At 41.0% G+C, this 23478-nt stretch overlaps 1 protein-coding gene across 1 annotated transcript in view; it reads right to left on the bottom strand.

Annotated features, from left to right (window-relative positions):
- The window catches only part of KISS1R (KISS1 receptor), a 240970-nt gene that overhangs the window by 63898 nt on the left and 153594 nt on the right, over window positions 1-23478 (bottom strand). Inside the window, exon 3 of the mRNA XM_072126562.1 lies at window positions 4031-4166. Coding sequence (XP_071982663.1) covers window positions 4031-4166 — 136 coding nt within the window. The remainder of the gene's footprint in view (window positions 1-4030; window positions 4167-23478) is intronic.

The following is a 23478-nucleotide window of genomic DNA, read 5'->3' as shown; positions in this document are numbered from 1 at the left end:
GAGAACTGATGGCTCACAGGAGTTGTAGTATTCTATGTGGAAATAACTCTGCTTACTTTGGCATAAATACAGCCCTATAACCAATTTCTATACAGAAATACAGCATGAGAACCAACCCCAATATTTAGAGTAAATGTAAAAATTGTAAAAATTGCTCTGGTCAATAAACGAGAAAAAAAATCCAGAAATACTGGGCGGTGAAAGGGTTAATACCCTTTGGTTGAATTCCTGGTTGAAGATGCTTATCATCCATTTCCTGTCTATATACAGGCAGTCCCCGGGTTACATACAAGATAGGGTCTGGAGGTTTGTTCTTAAGTTGAATTTGTATGTAAGTCGAAACTGTATATTTTATAATGGAAGTTCTAGACAATTTTTTTTCTTTTGCCCCAGTGACAATTGGAGTTTCAAAATTTTTGGTGTAATTGGACCAAGAATTATCAATAAAGCTTCATTACAGACATCTTACAGCTGATCATTGCAGTCTGGGACTATAGTAAAGCATCCAGAGAGCTTCACCAGAGGTCACAGTGGGCAGAGGGGTCCGTCTGTAACTATGAGTTGTCTGTAAGTCGGGTGTCCTTAAGTAGGGGACCGCCTGTATCTATCTGTCTAGTTATCTGTCTCCTATAATCTGACCATTTTTATAACTCGCTTATTCTCTATCTATTTATTAATCTTCTATTTCTCTTCTACTGTATATATAATCTACTTTATAGTTCTGCATCTAGAAATCTCTATCAACTTTCATATTTAACTTCTATCATAATAATTATAATTTCTTTATTTATATAGCGCACACAGATTCCGCAGCACTGCACAGAGCTTGCCAAATTGGTCCCTGTCCCCTCACAGTCTAATCAATCTGCCAGTAATTTTTTGGAGTGTGGGAGGAAACTGCTGCAAGACTGTAGTGCTAACCACTGAGCCACCATGCTGCCCATCAATCTCCCTATCATCTATCTCCTATAAAATTCTCTAATATTACAGCTTGTTTTTCCATACTAAAGGGAGTTTTATTTTGGGGCCCCACTTTTAGTTTTGCCCAAGGCCCCACTTTGTCTAGCACCGGCCCTGGCTAGACGCATGCTTTGCTGCATCAAACTGGGGCTGGTACTCTGCCATGTTTCTCTCTAGCTTTCCAAGCTGCCTAGGATTTTAGCAACCGCATTTAACCATCCCACCTCTGGTACTATGACTTTTGAATCAGATGTTCATATTCCCAATATATTTTTATGAAGCCAGACTACATTAAAAACAATGCAATTTTTCTTTGGGGATGAACACATTTTTCGATTGTATTCTAATGTCTACTAAAAATAAATGAGTTTTTAAAAGTTTATTGTAAATAGATTAAAATGTATTACGTAATGATGCTACAGCTTCAGAGTATATCCAATGACGGATAATTCAACAACAGGGTGCATTCACTCGTTTCAGTTAAAACTCTATGGTAGAAAAAAACAAAAGTGCTTTGTAGAGGTTAAAATTTTTATACCAAACATCCCTTTATTAGGGATATTAGCCTGCTCATTTTATATAAATATTACTTTTATGTTTATGCAAATGATGTTTATGCTCCCAGAGTTCTTCAGCTACGCCTGCTACTTCCTCTGCTCCTTCCTACTGCCGTCTACTTCTATACTTACACACAGAGAGTAGCAGATGGCAGTGCATTGGAGGGTCACCAGCCCTTGGAAATACTCGCAAATACTGTATGTAATGCCCCTCCAATGCACAGCTGTGTGCTACTCTATAAGTAGAGGGGAGCAGTGGAGGCAGCAGGTGTAGCCGAAGGGCTCCAGGGTCATGATGTCAGAACCTGTAACACCCCCCAGAGTCCTTCAGTAGCATGTGCACAAAACAAGCACAATAATATACAAAAAATACAAAACGCCAGCTCACTCTCGAGGTTGTCTTGAATCCAACAATCCTCCCGTTGCTCAGACTAACGTGCAAGCCCTCCACGGAACAGCAAACGAAACATTCAAGAAACAAATCCAGCACTTCTCACTAGGGATGCCGATAAAATCAGTAGTTCTTTATTTTTCAACTCTAAAATCCATTATGTATCAATGTAGGAATGGCACACATCAGACCTATGTGTTTCATCATGCTGACTTAATCATGATTGCCAGGTCCTATGTCACCTAGAAATATGTGCAGCAGGCTTAATTTAAATTGTGAAAGTATGCCTGCTGCAGCAAGTGCACAGGCCCACTCCCCAACATCCTTGCCCCCCTTTATGTTTCTCCACTCCCCTTTGGCATGGAGATGGTGTGTAGGGAGAAATACTTGCATTTCTGGAATATAATCCCTGATAAATCTCCTCTTCTGGCCATATGTGGTCCAGGTCAGGAGCTGTTAGGGGGGGTCGCAAACCCTCTAGAAAGGTTCTGGAACCTGGGTATTGTGTAATTGCAGCTGTAGATACTGCCTGGAAAGGCAACAGTTAACTGTTCTATGTAATTAGCCAATGATCTGTCTGTTATGGAAGCTGGAGTGTGATTGGAGAGGTGCTATCACCTGACGAGGTGGAGTATCAAAAGCCCTGCTGGATGAGAGCACATGGTTAATTCTCAGGTTCAGTCTAGTCAGTCTGTTCAGGCAGACTGCAGAGTCAGTCAGGAGAAAGTGAGCAGCATATGCTAGTGCTGCCACAGATATCAATCCCAGGAACTTCCAGTGCCTCAGGTCTGCTGCCTGGCACCTAGAACAGCAACTTCCACCACTTGGAGGCAGTTCCACCTGAACCATCTGAGCCTGCATCTACTATCAGGCTGTGTGCACCTTTACCGCAGACCACTCTCCATGACCACTCCAGCAACCTAAATCTGCTGTTAACCGTTTTTATCCGTTGACTGCTGTTCAATAAAACACTGTAAGTTTATTTGCACAATGTGGCCTCCGTCTGATACGGCTGCTTGCCACCACAGGCTTCCCCATCGATTACCCAGGGACATATCTTACAGACACTCAGCGGTTGTCCCAGGGAGAATCAGTACATCAGCCTCTCCCTCCATATTTCTTGTACACAACACCTGCTGGAGACCTTCCAGGCTGTAGGACAGCCCTCTGTTCCCCATACCAAGCACCGTGACCACAGCATGCCCAAGGCCGCACTAGCCAGCCACTCCGGTATTCTGGACCTCGGCTGCCTCCAGGCCACCAAGAAAAGGCTAGGCCCCGGTAGGGGATGTATAAAATGTCTTCTTCATGAATTGAATTAAGTAAACAGAATATTTACAAATAACACTACACAAACCACTTGATTCATGATCATACTACATTATGATAGGCACTATTAAAGACTCTACCACCTACCAACTCCGCTACAAACGTTTATGAATCTAAACATACCTTAACTGTTTCCCTATGATTCCTCATTTATGAGAAATTTCAGTTTTTATCTTTATGCAAATTAAGGTGCTGGTGCAGTAGCCCCATTTTACACAATAACTTACACACCTTGGAGTGTAAAAAGGAGAAAATAGGTGACACATTTTGCACATTAATTCTCTCTAAATTAACTTGCATTGAAAACAAGAAAGATATATTTATGAAGCTAATAAAAGTGCATTGCACAGTTGTTATATAAAGGTTATTTGTAATGACTTGTGTATACAGGTGGTCCCTGACTGAAGGAACCAACTTACAGATGACCCCTAGCTAGAGATGGACCTCTCTGCCCACTGTGACCTCTGGTGAAGATCTCTGGATGCTTTATTATAGTCCCAGGCTGCAATGATCAGTTGTAAGGTGTCTTTAATCAAGTTTGTTGATAATCCTTGTTCTCATGACAGCAAAAAATGTTAAAAATTCAATTGCCACAGAAGCAATTTTTTTTTGTCTGGAGCTATAAGAATAAAGTATACCACTGCATACTTACATACAAATTCAACTTTACAAACCTAATGAACCTATCTTGTAAGTGTCCCATGGACTGCCTGTACTTGTTTTATTCGATGTGCCTTCTACTCTTGTTTATTCTGCCATCAAATAAAAATTGTGAAGAAGCTTTGTTAGTTACCTATCCAGATTCCTAGGCTTACAGTGGCAGCCACACGAGGAGTCCTCTGACGCAAAGAGCGTAGTGGGAATACGGTCACATACCAGCGATCCACACTCATAGCTGTCAGGGTCACACAGGTTGCTTGAACTGACACCTAAGAAAACAAATAGCCATATATGAGATTGACAAATTCTAAGAAAGTGTTCCTCCTGCTCTTCAAAATAGGAAAATAACAGTGCTCTAATATTATCATCTATCATTCCATTTCTATAGTGCTCTAGACACAGTGCTGTGCTAGTAAGTGTTTCAAGTAGACTGATTTTTATTACTAAAGTCAAATGCTAAAAACTTGTTGAAAGCATTTTATCCTACATTGCATTGCCGCAAAAATATTTGCAGGAATCCAGTTTTCATATAACTGTAACAATATTTGATCACACTGTATACTGTTCAGTAGCATGGAGGAAGACAAACAAGTAAGATTTTTCAATTTTATTGTAACCCTCTATCCTGGAGCATAACTAGGGCCCCCCCATATTAAAACTTGAAATGGTGTCCCCGCTAAATGACACTTTTAGCAGCACATTCAAAAGGCTACAGAGACAATGCATACAGTACAGGGATAATAAACAGAGTTATGTCATAGAAGAGGAATAAAATGAAAAGACTTCTACATCTAAGCTTTTATTTTTTTTTTTACATTTTTTTAAGTGATACTTCCCTCCCCTATTCCATGCTGCTTCCCCATTACTCTGTATATCATTGTATCTGCACCAGTTTTTGTCTTTGGAGCATGCACATGTATTTATTGTCTGTTGCACTTTTGTGTCGCGGTTGCACTTTAGAAAAGTGTTCACCTTAATTAGACTAGTGCTTAGTTAGAGTTTGAGAGACAATTATTACTGAGCTGCGCCACAATTCTGTCACAACAGCATGAAGCAAAGTGCAACAACAAAAAAAGTGCAACTGTGAACAACCTGATAACACACCAGATTTACTAAGAGCGTGCACACTATTGGATTATCAGATGCAAACTACACTAAGGAAGTTTGCACCACTATTGATATATTTGGGCCATTGTTTTATTTTTAGAGAAGTTTGTCAAAAACCTATTAAGCCCTTCCCGACATTTGACGTACTATTACTTAATGGCGGGAGGTGTGTTCCTGTAATTTGCAGTAATAGTACGTCAAACTTCAGAAGCTGCGGGTGTCGGCTATATATTATAGCCAACACCCGCCTCTAACACCCGCGATCGGAGCCCCAGACTGCCAATCCTAGGGGCAGGACCCGGCTGCGACACACTGAGCAAGTTAACAATTAAAGGGTTAACAAACTTCATAAAAGTTGTTCTACGTACGTTGAGGGGTGTAGTTTCTTTAATGGAGTAATTTATGGGGTTTTACTTTTATTTAGGCCTCTCAAAGTGACTTCAAACCCGATCAGGTCCCTCAGTAGCAGGATTTTGCTTTTTTAATGAAAATGTGAAAAATTGCACCTGACGTTCAAAGCCCCTTAACATCTTACAAAAATGATAGTATGTATAAAAAAAACCACGGAGGCATAAAGTAGACATTCGGTGAATGTTAGTTATTATGTTTTTTGGTGTTATGACTCATGTGTGGAAAAAGTAGAACATTTCGAATTTCGAAAATTGAGAATTTTTCCAAATTTTCACCAAATATCTGATTTTCTCATAAATAAATGCAAAACATACTACCAAAATTTTTTTAACTAACACGAAGTACAATGTGTCACACGAAAACAGTTTCAAAATCACTTTGATATGTTAAAGCGTTCCAAAGTTATAACCACTTATAGTGACACAGGGCAAATTTAAAAAAAATTGTAGCTAGGAATTGTTTTAACAGCTATTTATAAACTTAAGAAATGTTCTGTAAGAATGCATTGTGGTTTAGATTTGGGGAGCCTATGGAAAACGTATCAAACGTTTCATGGTGTTTGTGTTCATTTGCACTTTTATTGCGCCTATAACTGCCTATAACTTGGCCAATTTCTAGTTTTCTGTAGTGTTCCCTGATTTATCACCTAAATCCAGAGGTGAAAGCTTTTCAAAAAAGTCACAAATGCTGGCGCAAATCTCAGGATGCCTGCGACTTTTGGAGACATTTGTTCAAAAAGTTGCAAATTCACTGAAGACCAAATGCCACACGTATGAATAAGAAAAAAATGCTAAGATTCACCTATCCAGCAGAAAATCCAAAAAAAGTCCCCAGAATATTACAAGGATGGCCATTCATTTGAATTCGGAACGGTACACGGCAGGGTTTCCCGCTTTCCCCGTTGCTGTTTGTACTGTGCATAGAACCCTTGGCAGCGGTTATCAGACTGTCTGTAGATATTAATGGGATGCTAAGGGACAAGGAATTTAAAGGACATCTATCACCAGATTAATGATTGTAAACCAAGCACATGGACATACTGGTGTGTGCCCCCTCTGAGAGGATCTGCTCTTGTTTTTTGCTTCTTAGGCCCTCGTTTTTAAGAAAAAAAGGCTTCAGATTATGAAATGAGCCTGAGGGGCTCCATAGTTCCTGAGCCCTTTTTTCTTATAAACAAGGGCATAAGAAGCTAGTAGACCCTGCCAGAGAGGGCACATACCAGTATGTGTGTATGTTTGGTTTACAATCCTTGATCTGGTGATAGATGTCCTTTAAGCTATCCCTCTTACCCAACCCCACACAACCCTACCAAATTAGCATAAATTATTGGACTATGACGATAGTCTTTTGGGTTACAAGATCAACCTGAATAAAACTGAAGCATTACCTATTAATATCCCTACAGATACCATTAATCTACTCTGCTCCAACTACAAATGGCAGTGAAATATCTTGGGATCCATATTACCTCAACCTACAAATCTCTATATATTCAGAAATTCCCTTCACGTAGCTGAGACAGCTATTACAAGAGGACAATTATACCAAAATTCCTAATTATTTTAAAACTCGGTCCCTTTGTGACCACTACGAGCATTCCAGGATTCCCTCCTGCAGTAAATTTGGATGCACAAACGCCATAATTTGTCTAGACAGCTTCTGACATAAAGGGAGACTAGCAGTCCTGGACCTACTGAAATATTACTAGGCGACACACTTACGGACAATTCCACAACAAGATGTTGTGGAGCACCCCATTCCACCCTAATGCCTTTCTGTGGGCTACAGCCTCTACCCCTCCACTCTGCCGATTACTGGGTCCCATGCAGCACAGCAGAGCTATATGGCAGTACTGTGAGCCTCATTTCATGACCTTATTCTTCTATAATCTGGCCTGCCCTCTAGTCTTACAGGACAGATGTCTAAATTATGACACAAGAAAGACCTATTTTGCTTTGCAGTCATAGTGGATTATAGATCAAGGGAGTTATTAGAATTCTCAGATCTACAAGATAGCTTTCCCCTTCCTTACCCTTCACTTTTTATCTACCTGCAAATCAAGTTCTTTCTCTTCTCCACATATGGCAACCCGATGGTCTCGAAGCCTACTGACTTTGAGAGATTGTCAAAGGAGGCACCTCCACAGCAGGGCTAATCTTCAATCTATAGAGTTCTAGCGGATCAGTATACAAAAGATCTTCCCCACCACAACTATATGATCAAGTGCAAAGCCTTTCTGGGAAGAACTTCCATCTGGTGCTCGAGATGGTAGAAGGTGGCCAAAACCTCCCAATACATTCAGTACAATAAAAATCAGTATGAGCTTTTACTCCTATGGTATCACACTACAGCATTACTTCACCAGATATACTCAAAAAGCCAAGAGCGCTGGAGATGTGGGTCTGGGGGAAACATACCTAATTATTTTTACCACTAACTCCATTGTTCCCTACTGGCAAACAGTGCTGGGCAGAGTGATACCTACGTAGCCGGCTGCATATTTGCTTAATGTCTTCCCAGTTGGATTGGGAAACATAGCACAAAACTCTTATTACATCTTTTAACAGCTGAAATATGCCTAATTTTGGCAAATGGAAACAAGCAGCGCCTCTAGTGGTAGATCTTTCTATGATCTACTCTATAGAACACTGAACGCCACTTGTTCACTACAGGGTTGAGAAATTTGACCTAGTATGGGATCCTTGGGATTGGTACGGGTCCACAACTTAGAACAGTAGAGGCTGGAATGCCTATCCCCACCTGCTATAGACTATATAGGGTAAAATAATTTTAGGAAATACTTTTCATTCAAGGTTCCTCATTGAATTTAAATTACCTGTGGAATATGGGTCTAGACCACTACAAGGGCATGAATCAGGCACACCCTGCACACTTCACAGATTTTGCACCATTTTTGGTAAATGTGGGCAGGCTCAGACTGGCCCACAGTTGAACAGATGCATCCACCGGTGGACCCCTGTGTTAGGTAGGCCCCCAGGCCCTGCATAAATAGTGCTGGACAAGTTACCCAAGAGGCCGACAAATTTGAGGTTGTTGTGGTTGATGCATCTACTTCTGTCTGTGGTTCTGTCTGTGGTAGTGGAGCAGGTATGGTCATCATCATAAACGGGGATGCTGAATCTTACTCAAATGACTAACTGGGTCTGAAGACAGAGCATCTTTAACCACAGTGAGAGGAATGGTGTCTGGTTTCCCATTTCTTCTTTTAACAGAGAGAATGACTAACTGGGTCTGAACATCCAGAGTCTGATTTTTCCATTGCCACAACTCAAGGGTTGTGTTTCTATGACAGGCGACCACACACTGTAGCATTATGGCACAAGATACACAATGTTTTGGATCCTAATATCAAATCACTTATGTCTTTAAAATCTTTTCCATTGGCCATATGGATTGGACTGCATGGGGGGCTATGACCGCTTCCTTAGGTGTATGGGATAGCTAGTATATCAAGGTATGCAAATTGTGATACGACTATTATGTATTCTAACAGGAATATTGCACTGATTTCAAGTGGTAGACATTAGTTTATCTAGAACTCTTTAATTGAGATCATAAATATTGATTAACAGATATATTATAACTGCAATTATCCGTTAAAGATAGGATTATATTGCATGTGGATTAGTCTTGTTGTCACGTGTATGGATCCTTTTTTCTCCTGAATATTATTACATCTGGCTAAGTTTTTAGCCTCTTCTCCTCTATGCAGTTTTCTATGTTTGATTCTACAATAAAATGTTATACTTTTTAGATTGATGAGTCATAGCTTTGTATGCTCTTGTATGCTAAAAAAAAAAACTGGCTCTTTAGACCCAGAGAAAATGTAACCGCTGTGACATTATTTTTTTCAATATTTTTTTATTATTATTAAAGTTATGTTATTATTCCAAGTACTTTTCCTAGCCCATTGTGGGCAGGACATCTGCCCTGTTATTCCCACAATTTTTCAGCCCTCTAGCCCTTACTTGCCCCATTTTTCAGTCATTTTTGGGTGACTTCAATGGGGTTCATGTTCGGGACAATGTTTAGCCTGAAGTCTGGGTCCCGAACTGAACTTTTTCACAAAATTTGGACAAACCTTGTGACTATGAATATTGACCAAACCGCACATATCTAATTAAATCAGTTCACATGTGTTTATATTCGACTGTTTGGAAGTTCATGGGCCTTCCATGTCCTTGTGTCCCACAAGTCTGACCAGGACATACTGAAGGCCACTGGTTACATGTGGATAGTCTAAAATAAAGATATCTTGAATGACAATTATGGCCAAGTCTATGGATTATTAAACTCAATAATATAAATGCTTATCCTACCCTAGGTTTGTAGAAACCCTAAAAGAATACGGCAGGATCAAGGCTTGTCCTTGCCCTGCTGTGTCAAATAGCCAGTTGAGGTTTTTACAGTCCAGATCTAAGTGTAGCCCATGCCTAGTGTAGACCTGACTGCAAAATTGGAAGCAGCAAGGGGACAAAACTATGCAATTTCTTATAAAATACACCTTAATTTGTGTACATTGCTCTATGTGATGCCTGTCATTGTGATGCAGTCAGGTAATAGATAGATTGCATACATGCAGTCATCTTTCTATACACCCACATGGGGAGACTGATTTATCAGCATTTTTCATCCATTTTACCTTTATCTTGATTTGTGACTATCAAGGAAAAAATATCAAAATTGTAGTAGTTATCTCTATAGAAATATCTTTTAATACCTTAAAACATATATTTATAGGACCCATCAAGATTTTCTTTTGTTTCAAAATAATCAAAAAATGGAAATAGAAGAATCATTGATGGCAGCTGTGCCTATATTTATACTGCACTGTATGACGGGCTATGGTAAGAAATTACCAATTTAGCTTAGCGCATATAAGTGATGGATAATTAAAGCCTTTTGGCAGTTCAGAGCTGGTTTTTAAAATTGTAAGGTGTTCATGAATGGGCATGAATTTTTGCTGCATTTGTGTATTCAATCTGTTAATAGGAAAAAAGCCTGAGCTATAAGTGTGGAGCAAAAATAGCTAGAACAAGACAGGGCACTAATTAAAAACCCTTTCATTCATCAGGAGACTTTTAGCTTTATGTGCATCATTTTAATGTGGAAACAGAAAACATGTGGAAAGCTTAGTACGATATGTAAAAACCTTTTTTTGTCTATATTTTTTTTAATTTCTACAAACGGTAACATTGTCCAATCAGACAGTATAAGATTGCATAGTGACATTTCCCTTTAAGAAAGGAAATCGTAACACCAAGTTTTTAATGAAAATAGTCCTGGATAAATTTATGAGGAGCACAAATATTTATAAAACATGCATGTCATTATTGTTGAAAAGTCCTCTTTAAGTCATGTACATAAGGAGAATATTTAGTTTTTTGTGCATTTCTATCTTTCTATAGCATTTATGCATTTCTATATTTTTTTCTATTGCTAACTTTTGAATATAGATTTGAAAACCATGTTGCAGCTACAGTGCTTTTTTTAAATAAGTGGAGGGACTCTGCAGTAATGCGTAAAATTACCATAATAAATAAAACGGGGGACATTTACTTACCCGGTCCTGTCGCGATCCAGCGGCGCGTCCTCCGTCGAGGATTTGGGTCCCCTGACGATTCACTAAAGTAGTGCACCCGATGTCCACCAGTTGTCGCTGCTGCGCTGAAGTCTGCCGGAGTTCGCCGGAGTTCACTATCCTATCCTGGGTGCAAGTAAGTACATGTGAAGCGACACATTTTTTAAAAAAAAATTCTGCAGTTTTTCCGAATCCACCGGGTTTTCTGATGGCCATGCACCCCGATTCCCGTCGCATGAATGCCGGCGCCGATGCACCACAATCCGATCGCGTGCGCCAAAAACCTGGGGCAATTCAGGGAAAAAACGGTGCAAATGACCCCAATAATATTAATTTATGTTTTTTTTTTTAAATGATAGACACACAGATATGGGAATCACTGGGTAACACAAAGGTAGAACATTTATTCAAAGATGGGATATTGGTCCCCTTTCAAGAATTACAAAGAAGATATTCTATAGGGAATAAGTTTTCCTTTCACTACATGTAGATAAGGGATGCTTATTTTAAATCCCAGGATAAAACTACGTTTTGTCGTTAACTATAACACTATTTTTGATTCCCTTGATTGCAAGGAAAAAAGCACAGTTTCTAAAATTTCAAAAATTTTGAACATTGAGAATACATGGATTATTGTAATTAATGTGGAGAAACACTGGGAAAGGGAGACTTCTCACAATACTATTATCCACTGGTCAGAAGTGTATCGTAATAAATTTAACTATGTTCATAGACTATACCAGTGATGGCTAACCTATGGCACTGGTGTCAGAGGTGGCACTCATAGCTCTTCTGTGGGCACTCAGGCCATCACCAGAGATGACTCCAGGTCTCTTCCTGCAGTCCCAGACAGCCCAGGACTTTCTGTGCACAGAGCTATTTTAAAGTGACAGTGCTACCTGGGACTATTTTCTGCTTTATTTGTGTCCTGTGCTGGTATCAATGGAAACTGCGACAGAGAAGGGAGTATAAATCACAAATAAAACTTTTGTGTTGGCACTATGCGATAAATAAGTGGGTCTATGTTGTAGTTTGGGCACTCGGTCTTTAAAAGGTTTGCCATCACTGGACTATACTATACACTAGCACAAATAGGTAAAATGGGATATAGTGATCCTTCTGGTTGTCCTAAATGTAATGACAGGCAAGCTGATTTTAAACATAAGTGTTGGGTCTGTCCAGCCCTCAAAAAATTCTGGTATGAGGTGCATGCTGCGATAGTAAACATCTTAAAAATTCCATTGCTATGTTCTATAGAAGCTTTAATAGCAAATAAATCTTATGAATGACGATATACCTAAGCTATTAAAATCTCAAAAGGTAACAATCTGTAAGTTGTCATTGATCGCCAAGACATTGATTGCAAGGGCCTCAATGAACCCTACACCCCCAACTTTTAGACATTGGACAGTTTTGGTAGATAAAGTTAAGAGATACGAAAGAATATATTATGGAAAAAAAAGGTATGTTGTAGGTCGCAGGAGCACCCGTGACCGTCTTAATGCAATTTATGCACTCAAATCATGGACACAATTACAGCCAGGTGAATGGGATCTTATTGTCAGACCTTCATTATTGGTTTGATTGAGCAATTCTTTTGATGCATTAAAGGTTAACCTGGATATAACTTTTTGTCCAGTTAAGATGTTACTACAAGTAACTGCATTCAGTAGTTATGCACCCGTTTCCCTCTCCGCTGCCCTGGACCCCGCTAGTTCACTCGCCTCGATCCAGTGCTGACTCGGGGGAGCGGTAACACGTCCCGGATCCCAGGGCGTGCGCGCATGGGCTTCCTGTGGTTTAAAGGTATGCTTTCCGATAATTGGTCCTAATTGGTGCCTCACAGCCCTAGATAAAACTTGTCTATGCCCTTTGCTTGTATTCCGAATTCCTGTTGTGACTCCGGTTCCGTTATTGACTCTGATCCCATGCTGCCTGTCCTGACCTACCGGTACGTCCCCAACTCTGATCCTGTGCTGCCTGTTTCAACCTTCTGCCTGTCGCCGACCACGAGTTTACCTTACTATTCCTTACTTCGCTTTGGCCACCACAGCGGCAAAGTCACGCCTATGGAACGACCTGGTGGTACCACGCTGCTCCAACCTGCTTTGCGGCAGGCTCTGGTGAAAACCATTTAGAGCCGTCTTCCGTGGAGCCGATGCAAGTGAATAGACCTTGTCTGACCACCCAAGAGCGTACCAGATGAAGAAAGGAGAACCTTTGTCTTTATTGTGCTACCCGGCGCACTTTCTTGAGATTTGTCCAGTCCATCCTCAGTGTCCGGGAAATGCAGGCACCCAGGGTTGGTGGGGGAAGCGTCCCTAGGTGAGACTAAGCTTCTCCACGTCTGAATGTTCTTATTCTGATCAGCTCTGGCACAAGTATCCAGGTCCATATTTCTACCTTCTTGGATTGCGGCTCTGCAGTAAACTTTGTGGATGCTGCCCTGGCCTCCCAGCATCATTTCTGTGTTCTGTCTTGAGAAGCCCCTGGTCATCTCCTCTGTCAGTGGCCAAATCCTCTTTGATCAAGTTCAATACTGCACCAAGCCTCTGTTCCTGTGAGTTGGGGAGCTACACAAGGAGAGACTGTGCCACAACTTCTATTCTGTTGGGCCTTCTGTGGATGCAGCTCCATGCACTGGAAGAGGGGTGAGATTCTTCGTTGGGGGCCAGAGTGCCAATCTTGTTGTATAGTGGTTCCTCATCCTGTGTCCATCACTGTCTCTTTGGTTTCCACCAAGCCTCTGGTGGGTCTCCCAGCTTCTTACAAGGACTTTACTGACGTCTTTTCAGAGAAGCAAGAAGAGACTCTGCCACAACACTGGCCCTACAACTGTCCATAGACTTGATTGCAGGTGCACCTCTTCCACAGGGTCGAGTGTATCCCCTATCTGTTCCTGAAACCGCGGCCATGTTGGTCTATGTAAAGGAGAACCTGCATTACCATGGAAGCAGGCAAGAGCTAAGTGACTATTATAGAACTCAACATCAGTGTATAAACACACATAAGATAGGTCATTCTCCTTTAAATATACCACAAATATAGCTAGCAGCATTTCTGGCTGGCAGCTGGAAGCAGGGAGCTTGAGGGTATGTTTAGAGTAAGATTTCCGTTATGTCATGGCCAGATTGCTATGTGTGCATTCAAATCTGCATTGCTTAAATTAGGTTTATACAGTCTACTTTTGGATAGGAATCCCAGGACCTATTAAGAGAGAACACCATCCATAACATTTAACATTGATTTGAATTTATACTGTTTGTGAGATTTACCGTATATACTCGTGTATAAGCCGAGTTTTTCAGCACAAAAAATGTGCTGAAAATCCTCAACTTGGCTTATACACGAGTCAAAAGGCAGCCAAGCACTTAAAAAAAAAGAAAAAACCTATATTCTCACCCTCCGGTGGCCCCGATACACAGCGCTGCTCCCCCGATGTCCGCGCTACTCACCCGTTGTCTGCGCGGGTCCTCTTCTGTCTTCTATCTTCCTCTGTCTTCTGTCTTCCGCAGGGCGCCGCCATGTTCTTCTCTGGCCGTCGCATAGTATGACGTCAGCAGCGGCCGCGTCATACTATGCGCCTGCCGGGCAGGAAGAACATGGCGGCGCCCTGCGGAAGACAGAAGACAGAGGAAGATAGAAGACAGAAGAGGACCCGCGCGGACCTTGGGGGAGCAGCGCGGACATCAGGGGAGCAGCGCGGTGTAGCGGGGCCACCAGAGGGTGAGTATATAAGTTTTTTTTTTTTTTGTTAGTGCTGGGCAGGCTGTATACTTAAGGGGGCAGGCTGTATACTTAAGGGGGCAGGCTGTATACTTAAGGGGGCAGGCTGGGCAGGCTGTATACTTAAGGGGGCAGGCTTGGCAGGCTTCTCCGGCCGTCGCATAGTGTGACGTCAGCAGCGGCCACGTCATACTATGCTCCTGCCGGGTGGGAAGAACATGGCGGCGCCCTGCGGAAGACAGAAGACAAAGGAAGATAGAAGACAGAAGAGGACCCGCGCGGACATTGGGGGAGCAGTGCTGTGTATTGGGGCCCCCGGAGGTTGAGTATATAAGTTTTTTTTTTTTTTGTTAGTGCTGGGCAGGCTGTATACTTAAGGGGGCAGGCTGTATACTACTGTGGGCAGGCTGTATACTTAAAGGAAACCTACCATTTAGAATGGCAGGGGTAAGCTGTAAGTACCGAGCACCAGCTCCGGGTGAACTGGCGCCGGTACTTACTTTCGTTAGTATTATAAACCGCGGTATCGCGTTTTTAACACTTTAAAACTTTTAAAACTTTACAGCAGAAGGGGCTTCGGCGACCGTGCCGCGCCGAAGCCTGTTCTGGTCTAGAGTTTAAAAAGTGTTAAAACCGCGATACTGTGGTTTATAACACTAACGAAAGTAAGTACCGGCACCAGCTCACCCTGAGCTGGTGCTCGGTACTTACAGCTTACCCCTGCCATTCTAAATGGTAGGTTTCCTTTAAGGGGGCAGGCTGTATACTACTGTGGGCAGGCTGTATACTTAAAGGGGCAGGCTTGGCAGGCTGTATACTTAAGGGGGCAGGCTGTATACTTAAGGGGGCAAGCTGGGCTGGCTGTATACTATTGGGGGCAGGCTGGGCAGGCTGTATACTTAACCATAGAATGCATATTGGGGGCCTTTTAGGCTATTATCTGCAAAACTCCAGGTATTCCTCCAGTATGTCATTGTTGATAATATCCAGTTGTTCATATAATTTTTTTTCTTAGGAATTATGGTGTAACAATCAGTGGCGTAACTACCGCCGTAGCAGCCGTAGCGGTTGCTACGGGGCCCGTGAGGTTCAGGGGCCCAGGGATGCACGGTCCCACTCCCTGCAGACAAATGCTTTGCCACGGCAGGGGGTGGGGCTGAACTGCCGGGTGCCTGCCGTATCGTGCCCCCGGGCCCCTCCCACTGTGTCCCGGCCACCGCCCACATCTCTCCTGGTCTGCCCAACTCTTTCCTGGATCTCCTGCCTCTCATCTCCCTGACACGCCCGCTCATCTTAATAACCCGCCCACTCATCTCAATGACCCGCCCGCTATCTCTCTGACCCGCCAGTTCATCTCCCTGCAGGGAAGCACTGCTTACACTCCGCCACCCCCCCCGCACTCTTGCCCCCCCCCCCTGCTCGCAAGCATATTCTGTGTGTATTTATGTATATACTGTGTATATGTTTTAACCCCTTAGCGCTCCGCGCCGTAGCTGTACTGCGCAGCTTCCGACGATTAGCGCTCAGCGCAGTACAGCTACGGCGCAGAGCCGATGCCGGTTCAGCGCTGCATAGCAGCCGAACCGGCATCGTTAGCCGCGGGATTTCAGCGGTGATTTACCGCTGACATCCCCGGCTAACACCCGCGGTCGGAGTGGGCTCCGATCGCGGGTGTTTAACCCGTTAAATGCCGCGGTCAACGCGACCACGGCATTTAACTTGCCTTCTGGGGGTCTTTACCCCACGATCGCCCCCCCCCCCGCACCGTTTTCGGGGGGGGCGATCGCTGTTTTGGCTCCTCTGGGGTCCGATCGGGACCCCAGAGAAGCCTGGAGGGTTTACCTTTAAGATGGCGTCTGTGACGTCATCTTAAAGGCAAAGTGTCAGCCTATGCATCTGCATAGGCTGGCACTGATAATACCCTGCAATACATTAGTATTGCAGAGTATTATCAAGAACAAGCAATCAGATGATTGCTTGTTCATATCCCATGGTGGATCATGTAAAAAATGTACAAAATAATGTTTTTCAATAAAAAATTACCTTATAAATCACTAAAAATGCCCATAAGCCCCAAAACATATAAAGAGACATATAACGCTCAAAAAAGTCTAAATCATAACACAAACCCCACATATATAGTATCACCGCGTCCGTAACAATCCGTAGAATAAAACTAAATAACTATTGAACCCATATGATGAACGCCGTAAAAAAAAAACGTCAAAAACCCGCCAAAAATTATGATTTTTACCTATTATATCCCACTAAAAATGCAATAAAAAGTGATCAACAAAACATATGTACTCCAGAATGATATTGTTGCAAAGAACAACATGTCCCGCAAAAAACAAGCCATCAACCAGCTCTGTAGCCAAAAACGTAACAATGTTATGCCACTTGGAAGACAGCGATGCAAAAATGATAGATTTTTCCCCACATTAGGGTTTTATTTGGCAAATTTAGTAAAACATAAGAAAAAATATTCATGTCTGGTATCCCCGTAATCGTATCAACCCATAGAATAAAGATAACAGGATTATTAGGCTATACGGTGAACACAAAAAAAAAAAAAGTAAAAAATCCAGTACAGAATTGATGCTTTTCTACTCATGACCTCAAAAAAAAAGTTCCAAAATTTTCAACAATAGGTGATACCAACCCCAAAATGGTAACACTGGAAAAAGCATCTCGTCCCGCAAAAAAAATGCCGTCACATGGCCCCAATAACGGAAAAGCGAACATTTTATAGCCTTCAAAAGGGGGCAACCAGAAAACTAAAATCCTGGCAGCTGCATGGTGCTCCTTCCCTTCTGCGCCTCGCTGTGCCCCCATAACACAAGTAATGTCCACATGTGGGGAGTCGCTGCACTCAGGGGAAATTGTAGAACAAATTTTATGGTGAGTTTTCTCTTTTTATCTTTTGAAAATGTGTAAATTTTAGGGCTAAATGAACGTATAACCGACAAAATTTGACCATTCTAAATTTCACCGCCATTTTGATTCAATTACTATGAAGATCTCAAGGGGTTAACAATTTTTGTAAGTGCTGTTTCTGATAGTTTGTGGGGTGCAGATTTGAAAATGGGTTGGTTATATAGGGGGTTTTGTTGCTAAATATGTAAAATTTGATTTCAAACAGTATTTATCCCCAAAATAGTCAATTCCGAAAATACGGAAAATCGCTATTCGATTTGTAGGCCGCGTGATGTCAAAATAAATTATCCAGACATTTCAAAAATTATGAAAATGAAAAGTAGACAAATGGGAAATGTTATTCTGCAAGTTATTTAGGTGGTAAATCTATCTGCCTGAAAACGCGGTGATTTTGAATTTCGAAAATGGCAAATTTTTCTAAAAATTCATCATTTTTTTCTTTTTTTTGTAAATAAACGCAAAACTTATCAGCCAAAATTTACCACTAAAATGAAGTACAACATGTGGGGAAAAAACAATCTCAGAATCGCTTTGATAAGTAACAGTGTTCAAAAGTTATTACCACAGGAAGAGACACTGGTCAAATTTCAAAAAAAAGTTGCGAGCCTTAACCTGCAAACAGGCTGCGTCCTTAAGGGGTTAATACTATGTATATGTGTATATATGCATCTATGGTGTATTTATGTATATATATGTATATACTGTGTATACATGCATAGAAGCAGATACTGTATTTATATAAGCATATATATGTGCACATTTAAATATATATATATGATGTATGTGTGTTTATGTATATGCTGTGTATATGGTAAGTATGTATGCTGTATATACTGAATGTGTGTTAATTTGCTGTATGTGTGTATATTCTGTATGTACATGCAGCATGTGTGTATATGGTGTTTTTATCCTGCATGTATGTGTATATATGGTCAGTGTATACATATATATATATGTGTGTATTGTATATGTATATAATGTGTATACTGTATGTGGGTATATACTGAATGAGTTTGTATACACTCTGTGTATTAGTGTATAAATATATATATATATTAGTGTATATTAGTGTATAAATATATATGAGTGCATAAATGTGTGTATACTTGTATGTATATGGGTGTGAGTATACGTGTGCAGAACTTTATGTGTGTGTATATAAAGGTGTGTATATATCAGTGTATAAATGTGTGTAATTGTATAAACATGTCCTTATAGGGGTACATTCACAAGAACGTATGGGGGACGTATATCTGACTGCAAATTTGCTGCCGGATATACTTCCCCCATAGGCTTCTATACGCCTGGGCTCAGTACGGTGAGCACAACGAGTACTCACTGTTTCGAGCAAAAGAGATAGAGCGTGCTCAATCTTTGGATGTTAGAAAGGCCATGCGGCTCTATTCTCTATGGAGAGGGGAGGGGTGAGCCACGCTCAACTCTCCTCTCCAGCGCACCCGACGTGGGTACATGACATCATCTCAGGTCCTCTGAATACAGTAATGAGCTGTGTATAGAGTACTGAGGACAGTATATGCTGAATACACAGTATACACTGAATATACAGTATACACTGACAATATACACTGAATACACAGTATACACAGAAGGATCTGGGGTCTGAAATAGTCAAAACTCTTGCTGTTCCAATATTCAATTCAGGTAGAAACATCACCATAGACAATTATTTCACCAATGTTGAACTAGGCAATTTTCTGCTTGCAAAAGCTATTACACTTGTCGGTGCTGTAATGCCTCACATGATAGAGCAAAGCGACTTGAAATGCTTGCCAAAGCAAACTAAAGAAGCAACGAAACGGTGCGGCATACAGTTTCAGATTATTCCAGAGCTAGGAGAAAGAAAACAAAAGTGTTGTTTCATGTGTCCAAGAAACATAGAGAGGAAAACTGAGCGATATTGTTCCACTTGTAAGGAAACTGTTTGCAAAGAGCACTCTTCTGAAAAAATAACATGTCAGAATTGTTTTGAAGACTAATATAATAGAAAAGAAAGTTAGAATAAAAATGTAGCTGCAGTGGGTTGCTATAGTTTTCTATGCATTTTTGTGTCTTTTCATGTCTTTGCGTGAAATTTGGGATAAAAAAAGATTTTTTGGTATTTTCTGTGAAAAATTATAATTAAAATGTTGTCCACTATTCATATTTTATTGAGCAATTTTGTAATTAACTGATGAAAGTTATTTAAGTGTGTTATTTAAGGCCCCCATTATGTTAATATGTATATTTTTAACGTCATGCGTTCTAGGGTTAAGGGGGCAGGCTGGGCAGGCTGTATACTACTGTGGGCAGGCTGGGCTGGCTGTATACTACTGGGGGCAGGCTGGGCTGGCTGTATACTACTGAGGGCAGGCTGGGCAGGCTATATACTTCTGGGGGCTGGCTGGCTGTATACTGGGAGGCTGTGACCAATGCATTTCCCACCCTTGGCTTATACTCGAGTCAATGGGTTTTCCCAGTTTTTGGTGGTAAAATTAGGGGTCTCGGCTTATACTCGGGTCGGCTTATACTCGAGTATATACGGTACTCCAAATTGTCTAGATTAATGCAGCTTTCTGGAACAAAAATTGCACATGGGCGGGATACCTGCCTTTTTTAGTAGTTTGTGTGAGTTTACTTTCTGCCCCTACTCAATTGACACCTAAAAGGTAAAAGAATTATTAATTTGTTTAATGACTTCAATCTTTACAGTCACTGTGATTAAAATGCTTTATCAATAAGACTCGCATCTATTACAGCCACATTGATGCAAAAACAGATTGTCTGTAGACAATACTTGCTGTACAGCTGATGCATTTACATAGTGAAAACTGAGAGGAGAAGACAGCGCAAGCTGAGGCTTAGCAACAGTGCAATAAAGAGCCAGCAACCATTACAATAGGTTTATTCCAGCTAAACACTTTGCATTCAATTTTAGATTCTCTGACATTGGCCTTTTTATGAAATTATCCTGCTCCTTGTACCCCCTTGCCAATCAAAAGTAGAGATAAGATAAAGCATTCCCATGAAAGATTATAAAACGGTGCCCGATAATGTGTGAAAAATATCCACTTTTTCATTGGAACAAAGGCGGTAAATAGATGCCTATAGGTGTTGATAATTACATGCCCTCAATTAACTGGTCATCAGCAAGTGTGAACAACTCTGTAACAGCAAAATTTTTGTCAGTTTACTTCTCTGGAGCACTCAGAAAACTGGAGTGGTAGGATTAAACACATCAGGAATGATCTAAGAAAAGCAATTGAAAAAAATATAATTCTAAAATGAGAACGATTATTCACATGTCTGATCACCTGAAATCACAGCATGTTTCCACAGACTTCCACAGGCCTCAATGGAGACATGCTGTGTTTCATGTGATCAGATACATACATGAAGTAGATGTTAATGTTACTGAGTAAAGGACCTTACATGACCTCACCCTGATCACTTGACATGTAGTGCTCAATGAGGTAACAGAATTCTCTCTCAAAGTTACAACAAGGGACAGTGTAAAATATTTGTGCAAAACATTTTACACCTAAAAAGTAAACAGAGCTTTATATGTTTGTAGTTGGATATTGACAGTCACTTAGTTTCTTACAGCAGCATGTCAATCAGAAATAAGAATGGCAGGTTCCATTTAAGCTTGGCTTAGGCTGGACTACACAACAATGGTCTAACTCTACGGGATATCTAACAGCAAAAGTTCAAACCTCAGCCAAACTGAATTAAGTGACAGGACCTTAAACAATTTTGAAGACAAGCTTAAGGCTACATTCACACTGCCATTGCCCGCCCATACCATACCGTAGCGGGCAACGGCAGTGTACGGGGAGAGGAGGAGGAGGTGAGCGCAGCTCACCCCCGCCCCTCTACATAGGAATTAATGGCACGTGTGCTGCACCGTACCTCTTCCGTAGGGCGTCGTGCACCCATTGACGTCTATGGAGGACGTATATCGGCCGTATATACGTCAGCCGTATATACGTCCTCCATACGTTAGTGTGAATGTAGCCTAAGAGTGAGACATTGGTATTATACAGTAGCAATGCTTTAGAAATCCTACTGAGATACTTAATTTGTTAAGTGTTTAAGCTGTGCCCTACCTATTGTATATCAGAAGTGCACTCAAGCACATACAGATTTGGAGATGCATACTTTTAGAAAAAAATAAATAATAGAAAACTCTAATTTCTTTGGGAATTTTACTTTTGAACATTTTATTTGTGATATTGGGGTGAGCTTTTTAGCAGAATTTAGCTCTGGCTCTAAATAGCACAAAAATAGCATTTTTTGGTTGAAGAAAGCTGATAACTGGCTTCTTTAAATGGATTTCTTTAGAAGAAATGTTATGAACAGCATTACTTATTGTTACATCAACAACCATTCCGTGTTTTTTTTAAAGAGCTTATCTTTAAGATAACTGGTTGATTTAATGATATACAGTACTGGAAGACTTTGGTGGAATTTTCTTAAAATTTTCTGGGTGATGACATTTTTTAAGAAAACACTGATGCAAATACTTCTAACACCACCAATCCTTTATGGCCAAATTGCTGGATCCATACTACCAGGATAGCGTAGCATCCTTAATTCCACTAGTAAAGCTTGAGGCAAAAATGGTGGAGTACCAAATTGGTGGAGGCACTACTGGTGGAGTTTCAAGCAAACATTGAGAGCTCAGTGGCTGCACAAGGAGGAGGAAGCCACCAGCAACACCTTTGGGAGGAAGTGAGCAAAGACAAGATGTATAGCACCATGTTCAATTCTTCTCAACCTCCCCCAAATTGGATATGACAGATAGTACTAGGAGGTAGACTTTGACCCCATGGTAGAAGATTATCTGTATCACATAATAAGTGAACACCAGTACTCTTATGTGGAGTCCAATCCATGCATCAGTCCTTCAAAACTCCCCTATGGCACATTAGAAAATGTTCATATAGATAGACATACCATAATATCATGAATTCAATCAAAAAATCGATAAACAACCTTTAATTTATGTATGAGGACTTGTCACTGTAAATTGAAGTTACGTGGAGTGGATTATTATCGTCAAAATTGACTTTTATGGACTTTTTATTGCATTTCTGATATTATGGTATGTCTGTGTATATGAAAATTTGATAAAAGAGTTTTTTTGCAATAAAAGCTGGATTCGTTGACTGTATAATAATTTGGTATGATTTCAGAAGATTGTCTGTCCACATGTTTCTTGGTACTGAAGATGGGTCTCCTAGTTCAATTTCTTGGTGGGAAACTTGAACAGGTGGCCAAAGTTTGCCCTCGATTCTTTGCAGGTGCTCCCCTATGACACGTGTGTCAGAGTGTGAGTTTACTGCCTGTGGTGTCATTACCAACAAGTGGTCCATCTGTCCACTGCCAATTTGGACATCCTCACCTTCATTAACATGAATCATGGATCCCTGTCAGAGTCTGAATAGCTGGTAGAAAGTGAAATTACCTGAATTTGAACTTGAAATGGTCAAATTCTGCAGCAACTGAATTTGAACTTGACATTGTCAAATTCCACATTTACAGAATTGAAATTCTGTAAATTATTTATAGTACCAATAATTCCATGGTGATGTACAACTAGTAAGGGATTCACATACATTACATTAAGACAAGAACAAATGCAAGTACGATTACAAAAACTAGAGATCTGAAACAAGTGGAAGGAGGACCCTGTCCATAACAATACATATGGGATGGTAGATGGAGACACAAGGTGAGGAAGAATGGCATTGCAGTTATTGCGTGTTGTAGGCAAGGGTTGTTTAAGGTTACAATGG

The sequence above is a fragment of the Engystomops pustulosus genome, chromosome 1, assembly GCF_040894005.1.
Source record: "Engystomops pustulosus chromosome 1, aEngPut4.maternal, whole genome shotgun sequence".
Taxonomy (NCBI): Eukaryota; Metazoa; Chordata; class Amphibia; order Anura; family Leptodactylidae; genus Engystomops; species Engystomops pustulosus.
This window is presented reverse-complemented; position numbering and strand designations above follow the sequence as displayed.